At 38.4% G+C, this 26,585-nt stretch overlaps 2 protein-coding genes and 3 non-coding genes across 8 annotated transcripts in view; 4 read left to right on the forward strand and 1 right to left on the reverse strand.

Moving 5' to 3' along the window:
- The first annotated feature begins 965 nt into the window (after positions 1 to 965).
- On the forward strand, positions 966 to 3,859 carry LOC146486499 (uncharacterized). Its single transcript, XM_085101273.1, has one exon. It carries the CDS (start codon positions 1,314 to 1,316, stop codon positions 3,072 to 3,074), a length of 1,761 nt encoding a protein of 586 aa, XP_084957399.1. The 5' UTR covers positions 966 to 1,313; the 3' UTR covers positions 3,075 to 3,859.
- Positions 3,860 to 5,049: 1,190 nt separating this feature from the next.
- Positions 5,050 to 26,585, reverse strand: part of LOC146486500 (integrin beta-PS-like) — a 51,319-nt gene continuing 29,783 nt past the window's right edge. For all 4 annotated transcript variants that reach the window (XM_085101261.1, XM_085101247.1, XM_085101240.1 and 1 more), the window contains 15 exons: positions 19,838 to 19,911; positions 17,140 to 17,197; positions 16,249 to 16,304; positions 16,085 to 16,169; positions 15,047 to 15,120; positions 14,324 to 14,377; positions 13,503 to 13,572; positions 13,148 to 13,241; positions 12,124 to 12,224; positions 11,391 to 11,483; positions 10,332 to 10,467; positions 9,442 to 9,549; positions 8,596 to 8,705; positions 7,029 to 7,085; positions 5,050 to 6,161 (listed from right to left, as the gene is read on the reverse strand). In XM_085101261.1, the coding sequence (XP_084957387.1) occupies positions 6,093 to 6,161; positions 7,029 to 7,085; positions 8,596 to 8,705; positions 9,442 to 9,549; positions 10,332 to 10,467; positions 11,391 to 11,483; positions 12,124 to 12,224; positions 13,148 to 13,241; positions 13,503 to 13,572; positions 14,324 to 14,377; positions 15,047 to 15,120; positions 16,085 to 16,169; positions 16,249 to 16,304; positions 17,140 to 17,197; positions 19,838 to 19,911 (1,239 nt within the window). In that variant the 3' untranslated portion in view covers positions 5,050 to 6,092. The remainder of the gene's footprint in view (positions 6,162 to 7,028; positions 7,086 to 8,595; positions 8,706 to 9,441; positions 9,550 to 10,331; positions 10,468 to 11,390; positions 11,484 to 12,123; positions 12,225 to 13,147; positions 13,242 to 13,502; positions 13,573 to 14,323; positions 14,378 to 15,046; positions 15,121 to 16,084; positions 16,170 to 16,248; positions 16,305 to 17,139; positions 17,198 to 19,837; positions 19,912 to 26,585) is intronic.
- Trnaa-ggc (transfer RNA alanine (anticodon GGC)) lies at positions 18,854 to 18,926 on the forward strand. Its single transcript has one exon. It is a non-coding gene; the product is annotated as a tRNA-Ala (tRNA).
- On the forward strand, positions 19,104 to 19,176 carry Trnaa-ggc (transfer RNA alanine (anticodon GGC)). Its single transcript has one exon. It is a non-coding gene; the product is annotated as a tRNA-Ala (tRNA).
- Trnaa-ggc (transfer RNA alanine (anticodon GGC)) lies at positions 19,354 to 19,426 on the forward strand. The gene has a single exon. It is a non-coding gene; the product is annotated as a tRNA-Ala (tRNA).

Here is a 26,585-nt window from a genome sequence, read left to right on the forward strand (position 1 = left end):
ATCGTACTGATCGTATCCCCTAGACGCCAAAAATGCTGTCTCTCTGAAGGGAAAACAAAGAAAAGTTTTTTGAAATATTGTTCTCTTCTTCTAAAATACATGTACCGAGCTAATAAGAACCTGCCCTTTGACAAGGCAGCCGCTTTGGCCATTTCATTATTTTGTTACATAAGAGGGACTTTTCCCTTACAGATACGTCGCAGACGAAATAACAACATTAAACATGGCTGCATTCAAGTGAGACCAGTAGGTTTTCGGGGGAAAAAAGTTTAACATTTTACGTGCAATGCCTTAGTCTTAATCTGTATGCCCTCCAACGAGCTGCAAAATTTATTCGCTCTATTTTAAAGTTTTTGTTTCCTGGTTTTCCAAGTATCTCGTGTATTCTTAATGTGGTAATTTGACCAAAGTTCATTCGATTAGCATCACAAGGACAGCCAACTGTTAATTTATTCACCCGGGCATAGAAGTGTCCGATCTCTCTATTGTGTCACATAATCAGCTCTTGCTTAATTATAATTCTCATCTATCTACAACAAAATAACAAAATCAGCGCCACCAGAGCGGCATCAAGAAGTATTCCTGTCCGAAAATGAATGAATAAGTTTTTCTGATGAAAAAAATTGGAGTACATATGATCATAAATTTGTAACGCTAAAATGATCGGGAGTAACGTTTTCTCAGAAAGAGGGAAAAACCCCTGTGCAACGGTGTGCCTTTCGATTTGACAGTTTTAAAAATTTCACCTGTATTCAAAATACTGCCTTTATGGATCAAAAATTTTAAAGAAAATGGTATTTTTGTAACAGTATTTTTCTTCTTCTTATATAAATGTACCTCATGCGTTACTTTTTCTGATGAAAAAATTGAGAGCAGATCATAAATTGACAGGAAGTTACGTTTTCTCAGAAAAAGGGAAAAACCCCTATTCAGTTATGCATCAGTGCGACTTTCGATTTGACAGTAATAAAAATTCCACAGGTCTGCATTCCAAAACACTGCCTTTATGGAGTACAAAATTTGAAAAATTGCGTTTTTTGAAATAGTATTTTTCTTCTTCGTACATGAATGTACCGAACTTTAACAAACTGTCTTTTGAAAAAGTCAGCCACTTCAGCAATTTCATTGTACAATACAAGAGGGACTTTTCCCTTACCGTTACGTCACGCACCAAACCGATGCAAAACATTAATCTGTGGGGTTTTCGGGGAAAACAAGTTTTCGCTCTAAATTAAAGCAGTTGTGTGAAAAGTATCAACAGAGCTCGAATAAACCGGAATCTTTATTCATCAACAAGGCCTTGAAGCGTCACGATGATAAATTGCTTTATCTATCATCTGTTCTTTGCCAGGGAATTGAAAGTTTACGCCGTAATCTCAATGCTTGTGGCGCTTACGACTGTTTCCTATTGCACTGGCGATGACTCACCAGCTAAGCTCCTCTTGAGGTATGATCAACCAAGTCAACAGTTCGTTCTCGAAAACGATGCCCTTTACGAGATCGAGCAACAAACCCGCCAAGGACCTGTGAAGGTAATCAGTGCGATAGGGGACGCTCGAGTTGGAAAATCCACGAACCTGAACTTCATCAGACACTTCCTTGGTGTAAACAGAAATCAGGACGTGCAGAAAGTGTTCAGGACGAGCGAAAGCATGGAACCTTGTACCACCGGCGTTTGGATGTCCGTTTTACGCGACTCAAATAGTGCCGGAAGCACCATTTTAATCGACACAGAAGGAACAAACCTGGGAGACAACGAGATCACAGATTTACTGAGCACATTTTCTGTTCTTATGTCTTCCGGTCTGGCACTGTTTGTCCGAGAAGGATTAGGAAATCACAACGTTGAGTTTTTGTATCGACTCTCGCGTCTGAGCGAGCAGCTATGGACACAGGAGGCCCGTAGTGAAATGATGTTCCCAGAACTGATGGTGATCCTTCGAGATGCGCTTTCTCCTTCACCAGGGAAAACTCTCCAAGAACATACTCAAGATTTCATTCTCAATGAACGACAAAATTACGGGGAAACAATCGAAAGGCACTTTCCTCGCCATCGCATCAAGGTTAAAGATATTCCATTTGTTGACGATGCGAAACGTCTAAATGATTTGAAGCACTTTGCAAGGGATGAGTATGCGAATGTAGCGTCCTCGCTTGCCGCGGATTTCAAAAGTTTTCCCTTTAAGAAAACCGTGAATGGAGCAAATATGGATGGTAAAATGATCGCTGATCTCGCAAGGCAGCTTAAGGATTCGCTCAATCGCAATTCCTGGAGAGGGTTTTCGGATGCCTACCTTGCCCTCGAAACAAACTTGTGCGAGCGTAGTTATCAAGAAATCGTGGCACCGTTACTAAGAAAAGATCAGTTGTTGGAAATTAAGAATTCCAAGGATCATGTTATGGGGCGCTTTTTAGAAAAGTGTGCCCTAAAGAAGGAAGTGTCGAACGCTCGTGATAAGATATCGAAAGTCATCGCTGAGAAAGAGGATCTATTGAACAGACAAAGGGAACTAGATGAGCAACTAAGAAGACAAGAGGAGGAGAAAAGAGAAAGAGAACGACAAGCAGAACGCCATCGAATTGCTCAGCTGGAGCGAGAAAGAGAACTCCAAGAACAACAAAGAGCACGAAGAGAAGCAGAAAGACAGAGGATAATTGAGCAAGAAAACTTAAGGAGAGCTGAGGAAGAGCGAAGGAGAATAGAAGAGGAAGCGGCAGCAAGACGGAGAAAGGAAAGGAGAAGGAATAGAGACGCAGTCTTAACAGCTGTTGGCGGAGTGATCCTGGGTGGCATTTTCAGTGATTCGCGATTGAAAGAGAATATCACAGCCATCCAGAATTCAGATTTCGAAGAAATTGGTCTCCATGGTTATAGCTGGGTGTGGTCCAAAAAAGCTGTTGATGAACTGGGGTTAAGTGGTAAAGAGCAAGGGGTTATCGCTCAAGAAGTGGAGAAACTCTACCCTTGGGCAGTGGTGACTGGTGATAATGGATACAAAAGGGTGAACTATGAAGCCTTAAAACAACTTATCATGGAGAAAAAGTGCGCTAATACATTAGAGCCGCGGGACTGAATGTGAATTTCCATGAAACCGATTGTAGCAGTTGTAATGTTAAAAGTCCACTTGTTAGAGGGCAAATGATGTTTTAAGCTCAAAGTTTGGTAACTGAACGGCTATCTTAGGGCACGGGGACAATCGCTCTGTTTGGCTATACGGATTGCATCTGCTTCGGGTCGGACATACATCCCATTGCATCCTGAAAATTAACTGAAGCTGGGCTAAATTCTTCAAGTTTTTATCTGGAATCTTAGCGGAAAAGTTTTATGTATGAGTAGGGTACTTAGGAAATTTTGCGAAGAAAAAGCATTCTAAAGACATAATTTGCCTTCTTAACTGGTCTCAAACTTTAATTCTAATCTACAACTACTTTCCTGATTTAGTTTTGAAATAGATTTCACCTGTAGAAGTTTACTGTTGGACTTAAAAAATAATCTCATAGTGGTCCCTCTCGTTAGTTTTATATGTCGCCAGCATGAAGTTATCCTATATATTTCTAATAAGTAATAAGTTTTTGTAATAAGTAACTTACAAGCAGTAAATCAAACTCTCTGAATCTGTGATCATCTTGTATCGTGAAGAGGGCCATATCACCAAAATTTAACCCAGTGACGAATTAATGAACTTTTGATCATCATCGTCTCTTTCGAGTTCCAGCTGGGGAGTAAGGCCTTGGAAGTTTTGATAAGTAGTGCTTAGAATTTCAAAATTGCTTTCTTTCTTTGTTTTTCACCTTTGACACTTAAAGAAATGTTTTGTAATGCATACGTATCCCTAATAAATGTTAAGCTGTAGTTTTATGCTTGTTCCACTTTTCAGTCTTGTTTATATCGAGCTGGCATTTTTAAAAATGGAAGCGAGGGTAATGTTGGCATAGTTTTGATGTCAGAAGCCGATTCCTTCTTTGCAAACATAAGTGATGATCATAAACTAACTTGAGTTGACGAAACAACAGCATTTACAGAGGAAACGCCAGACGAAATCACTTCATTTGGTTCAACATCCATTTATTTTCGAGAAAATTGATGTGAGAACTAAATTCGGCCAAGCTTAAAATTGAAGGCGAATTCCTAAGCTTCGCGCAACGAAAATAAACTCTTAAAAAAAATCTAGCACAACAAGAACTAGTTAAACCTCAAAAACTATTTCAAAATATATAGTTAACGGAGAATTTGAGCAGGGCCTTAGCGGTGTTAAATATTGTTATGCAAAATTAAGGAGAAAAAAATATAACGGTGTAAAAATGGAAACGAGCTTCTACGACCTACAAAGGCCTGAACAGCTGCGAGTCATAAATTTGTACGTTTATCTATGATTTCGCGTTCACAGATATTGAATGTTTCGTAAGCTAAAGACAAATAGCTTTCGATTACAAATTGTTTACTGTGACGTGCTGCTAAGTGTTAGGTATTAGACTGGTGTTGACTTTTTTTTAGCCAATCCGAGATCGAGGATTTGAGGTGAGAGATGTTGGGATAACAATCGTGATGAGATTTCGTGAGCGTTTGTTGTGAGCGCTTAAAGTGCACCTAACCCCAAAATGTTTTTTTCTCTTAAATAAATCTTTACACCTGTTCGAAACATATTGCGCTATTTAGCGCCTTTTTATAAGCACAAATGTTGACTTTTTATAGGCTGTAAAAGTTACGAAATCTAGCCATCATCTGTCCCATGACCGAGCTAGTAAGGGGCATGGGTCTATTCCTGAATTTACGTCACAAACTGATTTGCATTGTATTAAGTCTTTGTAAAAATGCATGCAAAGCAGTTTGTGACGTAAATTCAGGAATAGACCCATGCCCCTTACTAGCTCGGTCATGGGACAGATGATGGCTAGATTTCGTAACATTTACAGCCTATAAAAAGTCAAGATTTGGTTGAAAAAAGGCGCAAAAAGCCTCAATGTGTTTGCAACAGGTGCAAAGATTTATTTAAGCCAAAAAATATTATGGGGTTAGGTGCACTTTAAAAATAAACATTTTCAACATGACACTCTTTCCGCGTTTTATTGCCACAGCAAGCTTTAACAATTTTAGAGTTTAAGAGGATTTACCACCTCTCTCTCCCCACCCCATCCCCCACATCATCCGATATCCCTCCCGGTTCCAGAGGAACAAATAAAGGTCTGGATGGGATTTAAAAAACGCTTTCCAAAAAGACAAAGGCCATGTCCACACAAGCGCCCTATTAAATTCCTCAGGTTTCATCTCCTAGAAAACGGACAAGACTTTTTTGCGATAACAACAGCGTTTTTGACCCCAGTCCACACTAGGAGATGCGTGTTTCCTTCTCAGGGTGTGCTGTAATCATGCTGTAAAAGTGCCAAAGACACTTTTAGCGTATTCCGGCGCCATGTTTTGTAGACACAAAGAGGCTAAAGGTACGCGTTTACATAAACTTTCATTTATCTTTTCATGACTCTAGCGTTTTTTTTTTTAACCGACGTGGAATTAGCTTGGACGAGGCTAAAGAACTGCCTTTGAGAAACACATGCATTACTGTAGAAACAGAAGCCAAAACCAATCAAAGAATGCGCTTCTTAAGAAAAAACGTATTCAGTGTTGATGTTATTTTAGTAACAGGGGTGTCCTGGCTATAGATGTTTGGGGCGTTGGGCATTGCTACGTAAAAATACGAGTTTACAAAAGAACTATTTTAAATCGTCAGCCGCAAGCATACTCCACGACACTTGAAAAATACTGCTTAGTTTCTCTAACACGTTCATGATACATGCGGTACAACGTAAATTTCCACAAAGATACCGTGTTATCTTCTCGCGAAATTTGTTTTCCTTACTAAAGCACAAATAACCCGGGCAAGTCTTTCCACGCGACCTCCCATGATGTGCATCGAGACGCACGATCAGGTCCAGTTTATATTACACTGCTAAAATCTTGCACCATTCTAAGCACCATCTCGCCAATGGTAATTTCACAAGCGGCTTATTGCTGTGGCCATTTGATGGTTTGTCGTCGGTGCCGCCAACGATCCTCACTTGTTCTCTTCACTACCACCACGTCGTCATATCTTGCTTTAGGTTTTCACTCCATACATCGGATTTTGGAAGGTTGTGGTTGTTGGCTTGAAAATCGGATTTTCGGCCTGTCAAGAGAGAAAAGCACTGGTAATAAGGGTTTTGAGGGGAGCAGGGATGGCGCAGTGGTGAGAGCACTCGCCTCCCACCAATGTGACCGGAGTTCGATTCCCGGACTCGGCTTCATATGTGGGTTGAATTTGATGTTGGTTCTCGTCCTTACTCCGAGAGGTTTTTCTTCGGGTGCTCCGGTTTTCCCTTTCCTCAAAAACAAACATTTCCAAATTCTAATTCGATCCGAAATTTGACGGCCACAGGTTTGTCACTCGAAACAGACTGTTAAGTAACTCTCTCGTTGAACAAATTAGAAGTTGATATATTAAAAAAAAAACGCAGCAAACAAACAAACAAATGATAAGTGAGATATACATGTTACCACCCTTCCTAACTACAGGAATAACGGTCCATACATCTCGTCAGAGAAGATGCCCCTCTTCCCTTTCGGGGACTTTGAGTCAAGAGTTCTTTTAGACATAGGCCAGGGGCTAGAACAGAGATTGGACAAGCCTTAAAGGGGCAGTGTTCAGGTAATACATTGGCATTTCCTAAAATTATCAAAATTATCCCTAATGGAATTAGGAGGCTTCTCGTAGTCAAGGCCAAGAAGGAGCTGGAAAATGATACTGTGGGTACGCGTGCATTGTTTAATATCCTCTTCAGGGTGGATTGTCCATAAAAAAGGAGGAATTTCGAGAGTTCGTCGGCTTGTGGCGTCCACTAGCTAGGTTATGCAGATGATCAGGGTGTTGGTAATAACGATGATGATGATGATGATGATAATGATGATGATGATGATGATGATGATGATGATGATGATGATGATGATGATGATGATGTAATACATTCTAGTATGTAATAACTCCTTTCAAACTTACCATAACACATTTTGCATTCTGTTGTTCCTTTTCAAATTGGGCAAAAGCTCGTCGGTCCTGCAAAAGGCAATATAATAAACTATCCTGAGGTGTCTTCCCGAATTACCTCAAGTGAAGAGAAGTACAGATGGCATCAAAAGAGATAAGGTTCCATACCATATCATTTATTTATACACGATGCAACTTTCAAAGCAACAGCTTGTGGAGTCGTGTTACAACTTAAAAAATACGATTCTAATACTAAAGTAATACTAATAAATACTATATATATCAATAACACTAATACTAATAAAGGCTAATAAAAATGCCTTCCCTATCTCAAAATGTTTGAGGAGATTCAATGTTAACGTCAAGGTTTTGCAGTGTGCGGTAATAAAGTGTAAATAAATCATAAATCACTTCATATGAGCGAAAAACGAAGTCCTATACTATTAAAACCACATGTAAAACCTCTAAAATGCGTTACAATTAAAAAATCAATTGATGGTGACATTTATTCACCCCGCCTCGAGCTGTGTTTATCCCACGATGAGGGGTAATTCCTTATGTAGGCCATGTAGGTATATGCCGAGCCATAAGGTATGGTGTTTGAGTAGCCTGCAATGCCGTCGTTTCCGGGGAGAGGGGAGGGGATGGCGCGAGAGCCAGAATCTAGGTGAATCGCCATGATTTGCAAAATCGTATGGAGATGGGAAAGGGGGCGGGGAAGGGATGGGGAGAGAGACAGGTATTTTTTTCTTCTCCCCCTCCCCCTCCCTCTCCCTTCCTTTTTCTTTCAGCCCACCCACCCCTTAGTCGCACTTTCGACACTTTCTGGTTTAAAATCCAAGATAGCGACTATAGCGCACAAAATAATACGCCTGCATTGCAGGCTAGGTTTAATTTTGAGCGACATCAGTCAAAATGGATTTAGATCTTGAATGGTATTTGGCATTTCTAGACTGTTTCATAGACATTCGTTATATATATTTTTGTTATTTTGGCGTGAAAAGGAGAAGGAGTTGGGTCAAAATTGTGTACGGAACAATCACATATTTTGGTCTGAGTAAGTAAGCGATCCGCACACCAACAACAAAAATCTCGAAAATTGCTACCAAGTGTTAAAAAATCGTAATATAAAATATGGCTATAGGCATAAAAACTGTAAGCAACATATTTCTCATAATTTGAAGCTATAGCATGACGGTGATTTGGCCCTAACTTTTAAGTCTGGAGAGATGAACCTATGGTACACAATATCAAGACAATTATAATTAAACTGAGACATGAAATTACAGTACTCTCTGGCATACTGACAGAGGCAATCCTTGATTCGTCCAGCTCGACTCGAAGTTCTAACTGAGTCAGTTGTTTAAAACTTAATGTGTTGCCACTAACACCAACCTACTAACTCGTTTCAGAGTATATTTGAACCCCAGAGCATCCCGACAGACGAATTTACTTTAAAATCTAAAGCGGGCGGTGATATATGGTGGGGGGAGGGGGGGTTGATGAGGGATTTCCTTTGGTGGGGGTGAGAGTGAACGGCACAAGTTACGAAGCTCTCCTCTCTATTAATCAAACACACCTGTATCGTTGCTAACACTCGCCAGATCAGCAACAGAGCCAATGCAACAGCTAACACGGCTCCTATAACGCTTAGAATCACTGCTACGGCATGCATCTCAGACGGACAGTCTGAAATGAAAGCATTAAACATCAGGACCATGAGTCACTGGGCTTCTTGTTTGTAAGTAGTAATAGGGAGCTTTAGCAACAACGACGGTGACGACAACGAGAACGTCAGAAAAGCAATAGGCTTAATAACTTAACCAAAACAACAATTTTGTACGTGCATTACACTTTTTAGTACATTTCTTTGCCGTCACTGCACAACTAGGACGTGAAATTTCCTGATGGGACGTTTTATGGAGGACATAAACACACGACGACTAATTTTTCCTTCTCTTTCTAAATTTGGGTGCGGTCTCTAAGAATTCAACTCCAGGAAATTTCACCTTCATTTAACATTATTAAACGTCGAACTCCCATAAAAAAGAAAGTTGGAATAATCGCGACGACGTTTGAGAAAGCGCGAATTCATTTTAATAGTGACGTTTTCGCTGCCGTTGCCGTCGCCGTTGTTAAAGCTCCCTAACACTGTTAATGCAGCACGTATTGGACATGTAAACCGCGTGATTGCTGGAGATAATGAAACGTGTTATATGGTGAAGCAATATAAGCTGTGCTCATCGTTTAAAAATTATTCCAAGATCAAAGGCCATCAACAAGCCATTTCCGAGTTGCTGTGAACCTCATTATGAAATCGAGGCTAAATGCAAAACCTTTCATATCAAAATTAGTTTTGTTTGCATATGAATGAAAACTAATTTTCACAATAAATGGAAATGGCCTATTCAATAGACAGACCAACCTTTGCTCTTCAGTGTGGAGATCAACAGCTGTCCGTCGGATTCTGTTCTGTACGCGAACGTCAAATAACAGTCCTCGTCATCTTGGAAACGGCATTGTTTACCCATAGCTAAAATATATAACAAATACGAAAATAACGTACACCTATCTGATATAATCAAGGTGAAGTAGTCTACAAGAAACAGATAAGCTATGACCTATAAAGCGGACGTATAACAAACCGTTTGCTAGGATCATTCCGCGTACCCAAGTACGGCGAGAATCTCTTAATGGACATGAAGCGTTAAGTAATTTTCTTTCAAACCATCGTTGATAGTTTTGGTTTCCTTGCGGTTTAGTCCGCTGAAATAAGTGTGGAGCTGCTTTTAATAACTTTTTTAAAATAAAATTTGTTGTAAAATTTTGTGTCCCAATATTTTGTTGTTTGCTTTGTCCAAAACAGAAGGATTATAAGAACAGACAAAAGAAGAATCCAGTGAACCCGGAGCTCATTTTAGTCAACTAAAGTTTCTCTAGCAGCCGTTATCGTAAACTTTTAACAAAAGTTAAGGTCGAGGGGGTCTAGGGCTCCAGCTCTTCGATCTAAAAAAAAATGCAGAGCTACAAGCGTGCTAAAATGAGGTCTGGGACTCAAAGGAACCTAAACTGACACTTTTGCCAAGACATGAGAAGAAAGATTTAGCTTTTGACTGTTGAGCCATTGAGCCATTCAACGGATATTTTGAGGTCCTTGGGCACCAAGATAAGCATATTTCCACCTGGTTAAGCTGAGAGCTTGGTAAGAAGAACTGAAAAGATGATCCGAATTCCAAACGAAAAGTTAAAATTGCTCAAGAAAGGAAATGAAAATAAAAATGCATTATAATTAGATATTTCATGTAGAACAGTCACCCGGTGTCAACTTGTCAACTGGAGTAATCTTGAAATCTTTGCATTTTCTGGCGCACAGGTCTCCGGCAAATTCCCCTGTTCCAAATATACGGCACTGCACGCATGCCCGGTTAGCCTCGCAAGTTCCCTTACAGTTCTGGAAAATCAAACAAAACAGGCAATTATGCGCACGTATGTGGCGAGTTAGCATGTTATATGAGACTCTTGCTGAGCAAGTAATTAGATTAGATAAGATTTATTATGTCTCCAATAAAATATATTTACAAAACTATTACAATCACGTGGTTAAAAATAAAAATATACCAGTGTAAGCTAAGAAGATCTATTAGGCCATAAAAGAGAAGAAAACGATAGAATTGAACTTTTGTTTTCCTTTAAAACGTCATAGTAAAAATAATAGTAATAATAATTACACCAATAAGCAAAATGCGATATATCGCAAGTGTCCATGCAAATGAATAAATGTATATTTATATGAAATACTTGCATATTGCTGGAGAAGGGTGATCATGTGTCCCTCCCTCCAAGCAATATTGTTGAAAACTGTTACTAACATGTATAAAGACAGAAGCTCTCACTTCTATCGAACCATGAGCAGGGGTGGGAGGGGGAGGGTGTACCAACAATTTTGTCACCAATTGTAGGGGGAATCCTGTATTTAATTTTGCCTTCCTTTCTCCAGCAAACTGGGCAAAATTATTGGTTTATTAATCACCATAAAATGTGTTTCTTGTAGCTTTAATGTTCCTCATAACTGTAACACTGATGATAAGTCCCTTCATTAATGTAAGTTTTAGTCGCCAGTCTCCTACAAAGGCTAACAATGTAAATTAAAATTTTGCCTAATTTGTAGCCAGTGTTAAAGCTTAACTCATCAGCAGTGCAAGTCACATCAAAAACCGTGTTCGCGTAATTTTGCTGCCTGTTTTCTGTTCTGGTCGAAATCGCTTCATACCATCACTTTTCAATACCAATGTGACTGCGTCCCCATCAGTTAGAAATAAGGACAAGAGTAGTGTCCTGTGGTAGCACAGGCACGGCATACTCTGTTTTACTTACCACACATTCATCACAGAAAGGTCCCCTGTAAGGCAACGAAGCGTTACACACGCAAACCCCACATCTGCAGGTCCCCCTTCCGCTACAAACAACCTGGTGAAAGGAAAATCCAATGATATAAACAACGTCGATCTTTCTTTGCGCTTTGTTGCAGAAAAGTGAAGACCTAAATAAAACAGAACTGAAGAATTTTCCCTTGACCTTCCCATTTTACTTTCAAACTGGATCTTTAAATGACTCAGAAGTATTGCTTTTATGCACAGCTAAGTGCATAAAACGGATCCAAAGTAGCAATAAAGTACATAGGCATTACATTTCTGCGACATGTCGGTTTCTGGAGACACTAGGACTACTGCGTGTGATTAACAACTATTGCGTATTGTTTTGGAACAATAGTGGCGTTCGAAAGTACTTCATCGCCTTAGATTTCTATTTTGATTCCAGTGATCGACATTTTGAAGGAATTTGTTTTGTAAGTAAATGCAAAAACATATCCAGCGGAGAAGGCTTTTATCAGATTTGAGAGGGATAGATCTCTAGTTAGCATGGAGGGAGGAAAAAGATGATTTCTCAACAGGACTGAGGAGGACAGCCTTTTTTCTTTGCGGGATAACGGGGGTAAATTAGTTGCAAAGCAAAGCAAAACAACGTCAACAAGCAAAGCATACGCAAACGCAAATATATTCGAAGGTAATTAGAAATCATTTCATGTCTTAGGTAATTAAATTCCTACCCCATCCTTGCTACAGCTCTCCACATCCAAATTGCAGCTGCAAGAAGGCCCGGTCCACTTCTCTGTACAGTTACAACGACCGCAGTCACAAAATCCGCGTTCTGATGCACAGAAGAAAATCCAGTCTCTCAATTGCGTCTAAATACCTTGCATACCACCATTAAACAAATAATCGGTTTAGAACACTGGGCTACTGACATACAGTTCAGACAGTAAATAATATTGCGAGCCTACTTCGTACTTCTTCGTTCTAAGACTGCAAAGCTTTTTCGACGTTAAGCAGAATTCATCCATCCATCCATCCAATCCATCCATCCATCCATCCATCCATTCATTCATTTATTCATTCATTCATTTTTTCATTCATTTATTCATTCATTCATTCATTCATTCATTCATTCATTCATTCATTCATTCATTCATTCATTCATTCATTCATTCATTCATTCATTCATTCATTCATTCATTCATTTACTTCTTTATTTCTTTGTATTTTTACACTAATTCTAAAAATGGCCACGATCCAAACTGATAAGCAGTGTTGGCAATCACCGAAGCGCAACTCATCGGACACAGTAACATGCGATACCAAATGGACTTGTTTCCGCGCAAGACATCACTCATTACACCTAGAGTACTTGACAAGGGACAGACAGTGGTGCCCAAGAAGTCTTGATTTTAGGGATCGGCTTTAAAATTTGATTACAAGTACAAGGATGAATACGAGAACGACTTTAAAATTTTGAACCATGCAATCATGTCCCCAGATCCCTCCCCTCTTTCCTGTTATTTATCAGCAGGCTAGCTACGAGGCGTCTAGAAACAAGCTACATTAGTGCGACGATTAAGCGGTTATCTTTGACACAATCGAACTGGATTTTGAAATATCAAATTCGTACTCAAATCTAAACGTCCCTTTTATCCTCACAAGTAACTACACGTATAATATAGTAACTTCACGTGCCTGTAGACACAATACAAGAGAGTGAGATGGCAGTACTTGTGTCCAATAATTTGATCCTACCTAAGCCTCCACATCTCTCTCCATTTTCAGGGTCTTCTGGACAACTGAGACTGTTGCACTCACATTTGTCACCGTATATCAACCCATTACGATCCTGCATTGTGTTAAAAAGAGAATGATTAATATTAAATTTAATTTTTACTTTTTAAATGGAAAACATTTTCCATTTTTCCACTGGGATTATAGTCCATCTGCAGTACAGGCTAAAGTTTGGGAGGACAAACAACTAAAAGGCTTCTATTAACTTTGCAACAATCATCATCGAAAAGTTTCTTTTTTTTTCAAAGATTTTACAAACATGGCTTTTCAACCAATCACTAGCGGGCGTTTACGGGCTAATGAAGGTTTAACTCACCTCGCTGTCTTTGCAGTAACACTTGCCGCATCTGCAAGTTCCTTGACCACTACATATGTTGTCGTTGGTACTATTAACAACACAAAAGTTTAATTGAAATGAGGCGTTGGTGAGAGATAATGATAATATGCAGTTTAGTCGTAGGCAAAAGATATTGAAGTATGCTTTCTAAAAGTACGTTGACGTCTTATTTTAGTTGTTATGTTTATTTGTTTGTTGTTTTGTTGTTTTTGTTTTTTTGTTTTTTTTGTTTTGTTTTTTCCTGAACTAATTCTTCTTAAGCTTTACCTATTTTCAATACTGACTTAGAGCTCTTCAGTTAGAGCGCTTTATCACAACTGGCGGGCCAGACTAGTCACTTCGCAAAGCGAAATGCACCACTTTATAAGCCAGACCTTCGAATTCTTTCAATTCCACAGGCAACGTTCCAGCAAGTCCCATGCTCATGAAATTCAGTCATTCCCTACCAAGAATTCGCATAAAAATGGCTGGTTTCTCGGTAGGCGAATGATCATCAACCAACCGCTTCCTGTTGAGCCAACAATACGTGGGCGCGAGATTGAGAGAGATTGCAAAAAACGCTCGCTATTTTTCTTGTTTCTTCAGTTGTTTTTTCGTGCTGTACAGTTTGTCATCGTCGTTTTTGTTGTTGTTATTGTTGTTGTTGTTGTTGTTGTTGTTGTTGTTGTTGTTGTTGTTGTTGTTGTTGTTGTTGTTGGCACAAGGCCTCCACCAAGCACTGAAAAACGACTGCTTCTACACTGTTTTTGTCCAACGAAATTGTTGCAAATTTTCTGTTTTATCAGTAAGAAACGGTTTACCTTGGACATCCCCTACTCTCTTCTTCCTTTGTACAAGAGCAGTATTCCCCTGTCCTGAAGTAAAAATAAATAACTTGGAGCCCCAAATTAAAATATCTCAAAGGAAATAAGTTTAGGCTTCCAAAACCTAATGGTTTTTGCGCAAATTTATCGCTTCACGGTGTTATTAGGGAGATTTGGAATCGCGTCAAACGAAAACCAGATTAGTACCTACCGTACCATGTCTTCCTTTAAATATGTACATTTTTAAGTTTCACGTAAACTTAAAGCTTATTATTCTATTTGTGCTGAAACTGAACAGTGAAATGATCATGAGCACGAGATTATTTCTGCGTTTGCATTTGCCGCAGACATGATTTTTTCTTTCAGAATAATTCGCATTAATAAAGATTTTGGATCTCGTTAACTGAAAGTTGGGGAGAAGCGAATGTACTATGAATCCTTCCACATCGATTTTTTTCTCAACCTACACTGAAGACGGAGCTGAGCCTGTTAACAGCTACGCGCGTCATTCTCTTAGCTCCATCGCTGCTGTTTCCGTAGATCCCCTGCTCAGAGTTTGTCTTCGTATTAAAATACTGCCAAGTGCTATTTTCACTTTCTTCCAAAACAAGCTTTCTTTTAATGAAAATGAAAGAGCTTTGCATATTTTGGCTTTTACTAACTTCCCGGTATTGCATTGGTGCACCCTCTGTAAGTAAACAACAGCTCTATTAGCCTTACCATCCATCTTGACAGGAACACTCTCCGCACTTTAATGAGCCTTTGTGGTTACATTTGGTGCTATTTGGTTCCATCTGCAACAACAAATGTATTTGACATTTATCCTTTTTAAAGCTTTTAAACCAGTGTAACGTTTAAGCCTGTTGATTAAGTCCTTAATTGGTACCATACATAATTAAACAGGATATTCTTGCGATGCTATTTATCAGTTATGCTGTGCAAGGTTGTTCTTATCTTTTGGGTCTGCGGGTGGAATGCATTCAGATAGAGTCATTGTTAATTATGCCATCGGAAGTTGATCTAACGTTTTCGGATAAAATCCATTCAAATGAAAGCAATCGGCGAAAATTTCCTTTGTTGCTCTTTATACTCTCTGTAGATAAAATCCTAAAGTATCACCTTTTACAATGGTGCTGTTTGTTCAACTTTAAACTGAAGTTGTTCTTACTTTTGAGTCATATGATGATACGCCAATCAGATAAACTTATTGAGCAGCACTTTCTTTTGGGTAAAATGTACGATGAATAGATGTTTGAACAAAAAAAAAAACATTTCAGCAATGCTTTCCTGTGAAAGGTTTTTTCATTAATTTCATAGTGAAATGTGTGATGTTTCAAGCTGGTTTGAGTCTACGGGCTTCGCGTGGTGAAAGCATTAAATGTTATATAGCAGAAGCTTTTCCCGACAAAATGCACTCATACATTGGCTAGTTCATAGTCACATGACATCTAACAATAGAACAGCTTGCAATCAAAAGCCCATGAGCGTGTAACATCGCAAAAACTATGACATCAGAGGGTACCAGTGAACTGTTACCCGCGAGTATTGACGCTTTTGTTTTCCACGTTTGATCTATTTCATTTCTTTGTTCTGCTATATAACAAATTACTTAATGACTGGTCCCTCGGGAAAACAGTTGATTTTGTTTCGCTCGAATCTCAATGTTTCCCTCGACTTTGTTGAGATTTTTTAGGGGAAATTTAATTGTTTCCCTTGAGACCAGTCATTAAGTGTCTAATGTTGTACACCCAAACTTACCAGACTTGTATTCCTCTCGCATTCACAGTCGCAAACGTAAGACAACTTGAGAAAAACCTGGCCGTATGGAGTTTTTATGGAGAAGCTGTCATGAGAAAAAAGACATGTTCGTTATCTGAGTCGAAAATATACTAAAGTTTGTCATTAACTTTGGCAATACTTACTTTAATGGTAAATTTTCTGAGCATTTGTCCATTGACACTGATACTTTGAAAGAAACCTAAAAGGAAAATAAGGGTAATTTATAACGTTATTAACTAATCAGCTGCTCAGAACAATTCACACATAATAAGAAAGGATTTTTGTGTAAATGAAGGAATGACCGGTCGGAATAGAAATAGTGGAGTAACTCCAAAAGTTTTTGTTTTTTCGAAAAATTCCGTCAAATTTCGCTAGGCACGGCTATTTGCAATTCAACCGATTAAACCGAAAAATTTTGGCTAAATAAAAAGCGCCCCTGTTTTAGCCCAAGACCAGGGAAATGCACCCAAGGACTAAAATGAGTCTCATACAAGGCTGAAATGGCTTTCTACGGCTCACTTTACTCTCGGCCATTGCCGAGTTTCTTTGAACCTCATTTATGAAGGCGAGGCTAAGTGCAAAGTTTTTATTCTGAAAATTAGTTTTCATTCATTTGCAAACAAAACTAATATTCATATGAAAAGCTTTGCTCTTAGCCTCGCTTTCATAATGAGGTTCACAGTAACTCGGAAATGGCCTATTCAAGTAGTTCTAATTGTAAGGGCTAAAATTCATCCAGAAGCCAAAGCGAGCCTCAAAGTGGGTCGAAATGGTGATAGGGCCGTTTCGCCCAAAATTGTGATTAAAACTGCTACACAAGGTTAATCAGCCGTTGAATAACTAACGATAAATTGGCACTTTGGGCCTCAAACAAGTCTTTTTATATTTATAGCGTATACCTAGCACACCATATATAGTTGCTTCGAAGTCCGATTAATTTGCTAAATTATAATAAATGTAAAATCCTGATCGACACTTTGACGAGTTCAGGACTGTTAATCATGTACAGAACCAAAAAGTAACATACTCTTTACCGTATCTCCTAACTGAACATCAGTGCAAGTTCTTGTGTTTTCAAAAATCTGTCCCTTGCTGAAACAAACCAATGTAAGACAAGCTAGCTTTTGACTCAATCTTGTCTATTCGAGAAGGGGGTGGAGGTCATTTAATATAAGGAGCGATTCTCTTTAAGATCCTAATATTCAATTTTCATTTCGCTATAACTCTTCCATCATATTCTCTTGGATTGGTTAGTTGCAAGATATGGGTGACTGTCAGTCCAGCATCCAATATACTATGATGCTTATAACATTTGTTCATTTAATGTTGAATAGTTTAAATCAATTCGCAGCCATTCGAAATTTCTCTTCACTTGGGGACAGAAAACGCTTGCTAGTTGAAAACCTACAGAGTCTTCCCGATCCAGCAAAAATTAAGTTAGAGTACGAGAGCCAATAAACGAATTGGTCAACGGCCTAAAAAGCCATGGCAGACAGTGAATTCGTTTCAATGTGATGAACTTATCTCGTTACATGACAGCTCTAATGAAACTCTTTCGGCGATTTAATTACGATAAAATTGGTAAGAAATACTTAATCTTGCTTCGCGGAGAAATTTCAAAGCGATAGTTATCTCATTTCTTGGTTTGTTGCTAGCATTCGTTTATGACATGTTCGATGGAAATGTGGCCGTATTAGTCGAATGTCCCAAATTTCACCCCTCACTTGTGGAACAGAAACTAGGTTTCCGCCAGATGTTTTAACAGATTTCCACAGAGTATGGATGGAACTTTTTGCTGATATGTAGAAAAGCCGGTAAGGATGAACCACTTTTGCAATTTATTCCTCTGGAACTGGGTTAAATCGCATGTTGCAATAAACTTTTTGCCCTCAGAATTATTACAGTATTAAAGCTTATAATTGACATTTATCAAATTATTAACTTGAAACGTCATTGTTTATTACTAGCTAATCAGGAGGTTTTGAATTCTCCAGAACTAACAGCTACAATTCTTGTAAATTCATAATCTCGCCACTGGATTTCGAACATAGCAGGAGGTGTGAAAAGTTCGAATCAGAAAATTTCAAGAAAGTTAAATTTCTCCGATCTTGTTTAATATTTGTTACCTACCTGCCAAGAGAAGTCGATGGAAGAGTTATCAGCGAAATCTATTTCTAAACGAAAATTGAATATGAGAATCGTATGGAGAGTTGCTCTTAAGTATAGCATGCATCTAGTAGTAACAATTAAAACTAAATTGAACCAATTCTCCTTTAGTTAGGGGCTCTAAAGCAGATAATTGCATGTATGAGAATAAAAATGCATTTGCGGGTTTTACTGACAAAAAGAGCATTCGTAGCAGGATATTTAGTTGAAAAATTGGGGCCAGATTCACCAAGTCCTCCTAAGTTAATACATTTACTAAGTATTTTTTGTTTTACAATAGGCTTTGATGTAAAGTATATGAAATGATCCATATATGAACTGCGGATGTAGATGAAAGTGAGAAGTGATCATCGCAGTGAATTTTCCAATTTATGCAATTGGAAATTAGAAGCCTTCTAATTTCCAGGCTTCTTTTCAGGCTTCTAATTTCCAATTGCATAAATTGGAAAATTCACTGCGATGATCACTTCTCACTTTCATCTACATCCGCAGTTCATATATGGATCATTTCATATACTTTACATCATTTCACTCCTCTTACGGGAAAATGGGAACCCACAATTGACCTTGCTCCCAATGTGTGGCTTCATAGCTCAGTTGGTAGAGCATCGCACCGGCAACGCGGAGGTCACGGGTTCGAATCCCGTTGAAGCCTGAATTTTTTTCAGGCTTCTAATTTCCAATTGCATAAATTGGAAAATTCACTGCGATGATCACTTCTCACTTTCATCTACATCCGCAGTTCATATATGGATCATTTCATATACTTTACATCATTTCACTCCTCTTACGGGAAAATGGGAACCCACAATTGACCTTGCTCCCAATGTGTGGCTTCATAGCTCAGTTGGTAGAGCATCGCACCGGCAACGCGGAGGTCACGGGTTCGAATCCCGTTGAAGCCTGAATTTTTTTCAGGCTTCTAATTTCCAATTGCATAAATTGGAAAATTCACTGCGATGATCACTTCTCACTTTCATCTACATCCGCAGTTCATATATGGATCATTTCATATACTTTACATCATTTCACTCCTCTTACGGGAAAATGGGAACCCACAATTGACCTTGCTCCCAATGTGTGGCTTCATAGCTCAGTTGGTAGAGCATCGCACCGGCAACGCGGAGGTCACGGGTTCGAATCCCGTTGAAGCCTGAATTTTTTTCAGGCTTCTAATTTCCAATTGCATAAATTGGAAAATTCACTGCGATGATCACTTCTCACTTTCATCTACATCCGCAGTTCATATATGGATCATTTCATATACTTTACATCATTTCACTCCTCTTACGGGAAAATGGGAACCCACAATTGACCTTGCTCCCAATGTGTGGCTTCATAGCTCAGTTGGTAGAGCATCGCACCGGCAACGCGGAGGTCACGGGTTCGAATCCCGTTGAAATTTTTTTCAGGCTTCTAATTTCCAATTGCATAAATTGGAAAATTCACTGCGATGATCACTTCTCACTTTCACAATAGGCTTTGTTGGCTTGTTTACAAATACTTAGGACACGTCTTCACTTAGGAAAGCTTTGTCAATCCGGTACCCGGTTCCTGGATACTTACGGACACACCGCAGTATACCGAACATTTAGTCCAGCAGAATTCACATCTCGTATTGTCACCGTGCTTGCTATTTTCTGTTCATATATGTAAGGAGGAAAACAGGAAGAGAAAAATAAATAAATCCATAAGTGAACAAACAAATGAACAAGGGGAAAAAGGAGCGATAGGAAGTACGGACGGACAGGGAAAACAACGAAAGTGCGAATGAACAAATGGATGGATGGATGGATGGATGGATGGATGGATGGATGGATGGATGGATGGATGGATGGATGGATGGATGGATGGATGGATGGATGGATGGACGGACGGAAGCACGGAAGAACGGACGGACAGACGGATGGATGGGTAAATGGGTGGGTGGTGGGTAAATGGATGGATGGAAGGCTCGATGAAAGTAGTCGAAGTTTCTAAAAAACGGTATTTTTTAAATCTACCGGGGAAGAGAACTTGCCATATATTGCCGTCACTAAGAAAAAAAAACGTTAATATAAATTTAACATATCAGTTTTCACAAGTGGTTCGTCAATAGCCTTTGAGGAGCTGTTGAATCGGATAAACAGGGATTAATGGGGGAAGAAGAGGTGGAAATCAAAGATGCAGGACAACATATCAGACAGTAGGATGATAATTTCACTAAACTCTCGGTAAAATGCCTCTTTTGCTCTAAACTAACGCTATGGATCAGGATTAAATTATAAAATTTTGGCTGTTTATTTTTCGATCAAAAGTAAGAAGGGTAACGCGTAGATTGATTTCAGACTAATAGCCTCTTTATCATTTTATCACAACAACGTTGATCACAAGTGATTTCGCAAGCATAGTTAATTTGAACAGCACAACATACGCGCAAAATGAGAGATAAGAAGCATTAAATTGTTCATCATAGACTTTGGGAATGCACTTTTAACAACCGCAGTTTAGAAAAGAAGTATAGTCAGTCGAGTTTACCTTAAAATATTTCGAAAACGTAATTAATACGAACAAGCGTTTTAAAGGACAAGTCAGGGAAATTACCTTGGCCATGCGTCAAAGCGCTAAAGTAAAGCCAGAAATTCGTGCTGGTCTAAAGCCAGAAAGATTCATGATAAAATGTAAAAGTAAATTTCTCTCTCAATCGTACAAAGATTTTTGGCATAGATTAAGTTTATACTGATTACAAAAGCTGCAGCGCTTCCTGGAGAACTAACCGAAATAGGTCCATTAAAAAGCATTCATTTCGGTCAAAAGAAAACGTTTCCTTCCGATTCTCAGGGATCAAGAACAAAATGCCTCTCTCAAACAGCCAAGGACTGCGTTTTTCAAGGAAGTTTGTTTTAGCATAATTAATAGGTGATTCCTATTATTTTATAAGATACCAGCTGCTGCCAAATTTATCATTGTGGGTAACGCAGTTGTTTGCTAATCACTTAAGTGGAACATCAAGCCGCTGTCGTTTCGTGAGCAATAGCTTTTTATATCTGGAGGCTGAACTCAGGTAAGTTTTGCCTCTGCTGAATGTACTTGATATCTTCCCAAAAACGTCAAGAAAGCGCCGAAATTAAGCAAAACGTAATCAAAACCGATAAAGGAAGACTAATAAAAGCTAAAAACACAAAAGTTACAGCAAGACTGAAAGTATTTTTCTTCAATTTAAAAAGGGATTTTCCATTTTCTGAAAAAAACTGCCTGTCAGAAATTGTTTGTCATAGTAAAACCAAAGTCAATGAACACTAAATGCCCACATCAAATTTTTCCCATATAAATTTTCCCAAAGAGTTCTGTAGTTTTGTGGCGTTTGCGAAAATATTAAAAAAAGTTATTTAGGTTCAAAGTCACCGCCGGAAGAATCGGCCTCCTTCCCTCGGTCCAGATAGGGTTAAGAAGCAAAACAGGATGAGGAAAATAAAAAATAAATAAATAAATAAATAAATAAATAAATAAATCTATAATTGAACGGACATATAAACAAGCAAAAAAAAAAAAAAGACGAAGAAGCGAAAAGAAGCACCTACGAACTGAGAAAACGATGAGTGTGCGAATGAAGTAATGAATGGATGCATGGATGGATGGAAGGAAGAAAGGATGATTGGGCGGACGGACGGACGAAGGGATGAATGGGTGGGTGGTGGTTCAAAGGATGGACGAAGGACTCGAGGACAATCGTCCAAGTTTCTGAAAACGTTATTTGGTAAATCTACCGGAAAAAAGAACCTTTCCAAATATTGCCTTCGCTGAGAAAAATAACCTTAATGCCAATTAAACATGTCAGTTTCACCTGAGGTTGCCAGTCTTAAAAAGAGGATCAGAAAAGAAACGTTGTCCGTTTGTAGCGATATAATTTTCTCTTGTTATGATTAAATCGTGAGCGATGGGAAACAGGGTTAGTTTCCAGCAAAAGCAGAATTTTAGCGGCATTTGGTTAAAATTATCATCTCATCGTTCGATATGTTGTCCTGTGTACTGATTTCCACCTGTTCTTCTGCCTTTAATCGCTATTTCTCTCCGATTCAACAACTCCTCAACCGCCGCCATTTTCAGGAGGAGCTGGTGAATTGGAAAAAAAATCGGAAAATTCTGCTTTTTTCTGGAAACTAACCCTGTTTCCCATACCCTATCGCTCATTATTAAATTATAAAATTTTGGCTGTTTTGTCCGATTTACAATAAGACAAATAACGCGTAAATTGCTTTCAAACTGTTCACAATAGCTTCTTAATCATTTTATCACAAGGATGTTTATCACAAGTGATTTCGCAATCATCGCTACTACTACTTTGTACAGCAAAACATACATGCAAATGAGAGATATAAAGCTTCCAAATTTTCGTCAATAGACTTTGGGAAACTACTTTAAACAACCGCAATTTAGAAACAAGTATAATCAGTCGAATTACTTTTTAATTTTTCGGACATGTTTACGTAATTAATACGAACATGCGCTTTTAAGGACAGGATAGGAAAAACACTGCGCCTATGCTAAAGTAAAGCCAGAATGTGGGTCTAATCATGATTCGATAAAGATTCATGATAAATTGTTAAAGTGAATTTGTCTTTCATGCGTACAAAGATTCTTGTCATAGATTAGGTATATACTGACACAAAAGCAGCGCTTCCTGAAGAACTAACCGAAATGGGTTCATTAAAATGCTTTCACTCTGGTCAAAAGAAAACGTTTCCTTCCGATTCTCAGAATACCTCTTTCAGCCAGCCAAGGACTGCATTTTCAAGGACATTTTTAGTATAATCAATAGGTGTTAGTCTTATTATTTTATCAGATACCACCTGCTGTTCAAATATATCACTGTGGGGAACGCAGTCAGTTGCTAGTCACTTAAGTGGAACATCAAGCCGCTGTCGTTTCGTGAGCAACAGCTCTCTATATCTGCAGACTGATCTAGGGTAAGTTTTGCCCTTGCTGAATACACCTTATATATGTATATTACGTTTTTATTTCTTTTTTTCCGAGTATGCCTCTGTCACTTTCTAGAATAATACATCATTCTCATTCATTCACCAGGCTGGAAATATATCATGACATTTATTTCATATTACGTTTTAGTTACACCAAGTTCGAATAATTTAGCAGGACTGACCAGGTTATATAACATCAGTGTGAGTGAAGCTATCCTCAGTCAGAAAAGGACTAGTTCGTATAACGTTTACGGGATTTCGAAGTCTCAAAAGTTTGGTCAATATCTACACCTTGTTATACAGTTAAGTCCTGTACTTTTCCTTTAAGATTAAAGGTCTGTTAATAAGCTGATAATTTTTCTTAACTGTGAAGAAGATATAATATATATATTATTCCGTTTCCCTTGAAAATAAACTGAAAGTACACAATTTTAACCGTTTATTTTAACATTATGGACTGGAAGACATGCTAGTATCTGTACAGTACTCGCTTAAGAAATTATGTTCGCGTCAACAGCCTGAGGTTTGAAACAAAACTTTCCAACGAACTACACGTTTTTTCTGAAATATTAATAATTTAATATTGTAGAAAGTAATTAATATGAAGAAAATAAGATTAAGAATACTTTCTATTGATCAAGGGACAAAATTTACCACTAAAATGTTATTCCAGCAAAATAAAGTTTAGTGTAAATCTAAAATTTCAAGAAACCAAAGCTCCAAAACTTAAAATATCACAGCTTGGAAAAAAATTCAAAAGAAAATTTCTCAAAAGTATCATAATCTAAATGATCGACAACAACAAGAAATTTCTTGCTGCAATTCGGCTTTGCCTGCTCCGGAAAAACATACCCAGAAATCAGCCATGATTAAACCTAAATTTGTGAATTGTAAATGAGGATAACGTCTTCATCCGTATTATCACAAAAACGTTTACCGAAAGTGATTACGCAATTATAGTTACCTTTTACAGCAAAACATTCAAGGAAATGAGGAATATGAAGCTTCGAAGTTTTCGTCAAGAGACTGGGAAACACTTACTTTTAACAACCGCAATTTAGAAACAAGCATAATGAGTCGAATTTCCTTTTAATTTTTCAGAAACGGTATTAATAAGAGCACGCGATTTTAAGGACAAGTCAGGGAAAACACCTTGGCCATGCGTCAAAGCCCCTATGTTTAAAGAGAAGCCAGAATATGGGGCGAAATCAAGATTTAATAAAGATTCATGATAAAATATTAAAGAAAAATTTGTCTTTTAATCATATAAAGATCTTTGGCATAGATTACTAGGTATTTACTGACATAAAGGCTGCGCTTCCTGGAGAACTAACCGAGAGGGATCCATTAATTAAAACGCTTTCATTTTGATCGAAAAAAGAACGTTTCCTTCCCATTCTCAGAGATTCAAAACAAAATACCTCTTTCAGCCAGTCAAGGACGGCGTTTTTCTAGGACGTCTTTAGTATAATCAATAGGTGTTATTCCTATTATTTTATTAGATACCACCCGCTGTCCAAATTTATCATTGTAAGGAACGCAGTTAGTTGCTAGTCACTGAAGTGGAACTTGAAGCCGCTCGATGAACAGCTTTGATCTGATCTCTGGTGAGTTTTGCCTCTTCTTAATGTACTTGATATTTTGTCCATAATATTCGCTTGATATTTACAATACTATTTACAAGGCTAAAAAGTTAAAAAGATATTAAAAAACCAAACGTTTTCGACTAATCAAGTCATCCTCAGGGTAAAAAACCGTCCGCTACATGCATATTTTATATGTTTTAGGTGATTCCCTATGGGAACAGTTTCGCTACGTAAGAACGGACTTGTTTTGTTCAGACTGGGGCTTCATTGTTGGATCATGAAGCCTTTAATGATTCTGTGCTTGTGAAAAGGTTGGGCCGTACAAAGCATTCGTCAACTAAAAGAATGGGTCGGATTCTCGCATAGGTGACGGGCAGGTTCAGAGTCATTAGAGAGGTTCGAATGTCGATCGATTCGCACCTCCACATTTCTCCTGGTTTCCCCGATGTAATCAACACCGCAAGAACAGTCGCCTTAGTAGACGACATGTGATCTGTGAGTGTTTTTGTCCTTAAGGTTGACAACACTTTTGATTTGTCTTGTTTGCCAGAGGACGATGAAATGTGTTTGAAACCCGTGAAATTGTTCAGCTTAGAGATAAAAGTATTGCTAAGTTTTTCATTTCTTTGGTAGTAAGGGAGCTTGATGAAAATCTTGTTACGCTGTTCAAAAAGAAAACTCGGGATAAGATTGTCATCTTCGGGTGGATCTTGTAGAAAACTGTTCACTGTGTGAGAAATAAAACATTTGGGGTATCCCGCATTTAGAAAGGTTGTGGCAATGTTTTGATGTTGCTATCAAAATTGGAAGAGATCAGTGCGCTTAGCTCTTGTGGAGGGCACCAGTAATACAATTTCTTTTCCATTTGGTGGGGATTTCTGATTTCCAGTGAGTTGGCAGTTTTCCTTGTTTCTTGTAGACTCTGCAGTTGAATTTATCATCGTAAGTAAATGCAGTGTCGAGGATGAGGTCGGGGTTTTCTTCGACAGTGAAAACGATGTTAGGATGGTAACTGTTTAGACGCTCAAGCAGATCAACAGGCTTTCCTTTTTTCGCTCACAGATCACATGTGGTCTACAAAGGCGACTGTTCTTGCAGTGTTGAAACCAGGAGAAATGTGGAGGTGCGAATCGATGGACATTCGAACCTCTCTAATGACTCTGAACCTGCCCGTCACCTACGCGAGAATCCGACCCGCTCTTTAGTTGCCGAATACTTTGTACGGCCCAATTTTTTCACTAGCGCAGAATCATTGAAGGCTTAATGATCCAACAATGGATCCCCAGTCTGAATAAACAAGTCCATTCTTACGTAATAAAACTGTTCCCATCGGGAATCACCTAAAGCATATAAAATATGCATGTAGCGGACGGTCTTTTTACTCTGAGGATGACTTGGTTAGTCGAAAACGTTTGGTTCTTTAATGTCTTTTTAGCCTTGTAAATAGAGTTGGGAAACGAACTATTCCTAAATAACTACAAACACTTTTTTTTCCTGGAAATACATAATTTAATATTGTAGATAGCAATTAATACGAAAAAACAAGATTAATGTTACTTCCTGTGATCTTGGGACAGAAATTACCCAATAAAGTTTTATTCGAGCAAAATAAAGTTTAGTGTTCAGTCTAAAATTTCCAAAAACCAAAGCTCCAAAACTACAATTATTGCAGCTCTTTCAGGAAAATGGAAAAAAAAAATTCAAAAGAAAAAATCACAAAAGTGTCATAATCTAAATGATCGACAACAACAAGAAAATTTGTGCGGCAAT

Source organism: Pavona decussata, unplaced genomic scaffold (assembly GCF_977016875.1).
Source record: "Pavona decussata unplaced genomic scaffold, jaPavDecu1.1 SCAFFOLD_21, whole genome shotgun sequence".
Taxonomy (NCBI): Eukaryota; Metazoa; Cnidaria; class Anthozoa; order Scleractinia; family Agariciidae; genus Pavona; species Pavona decussata.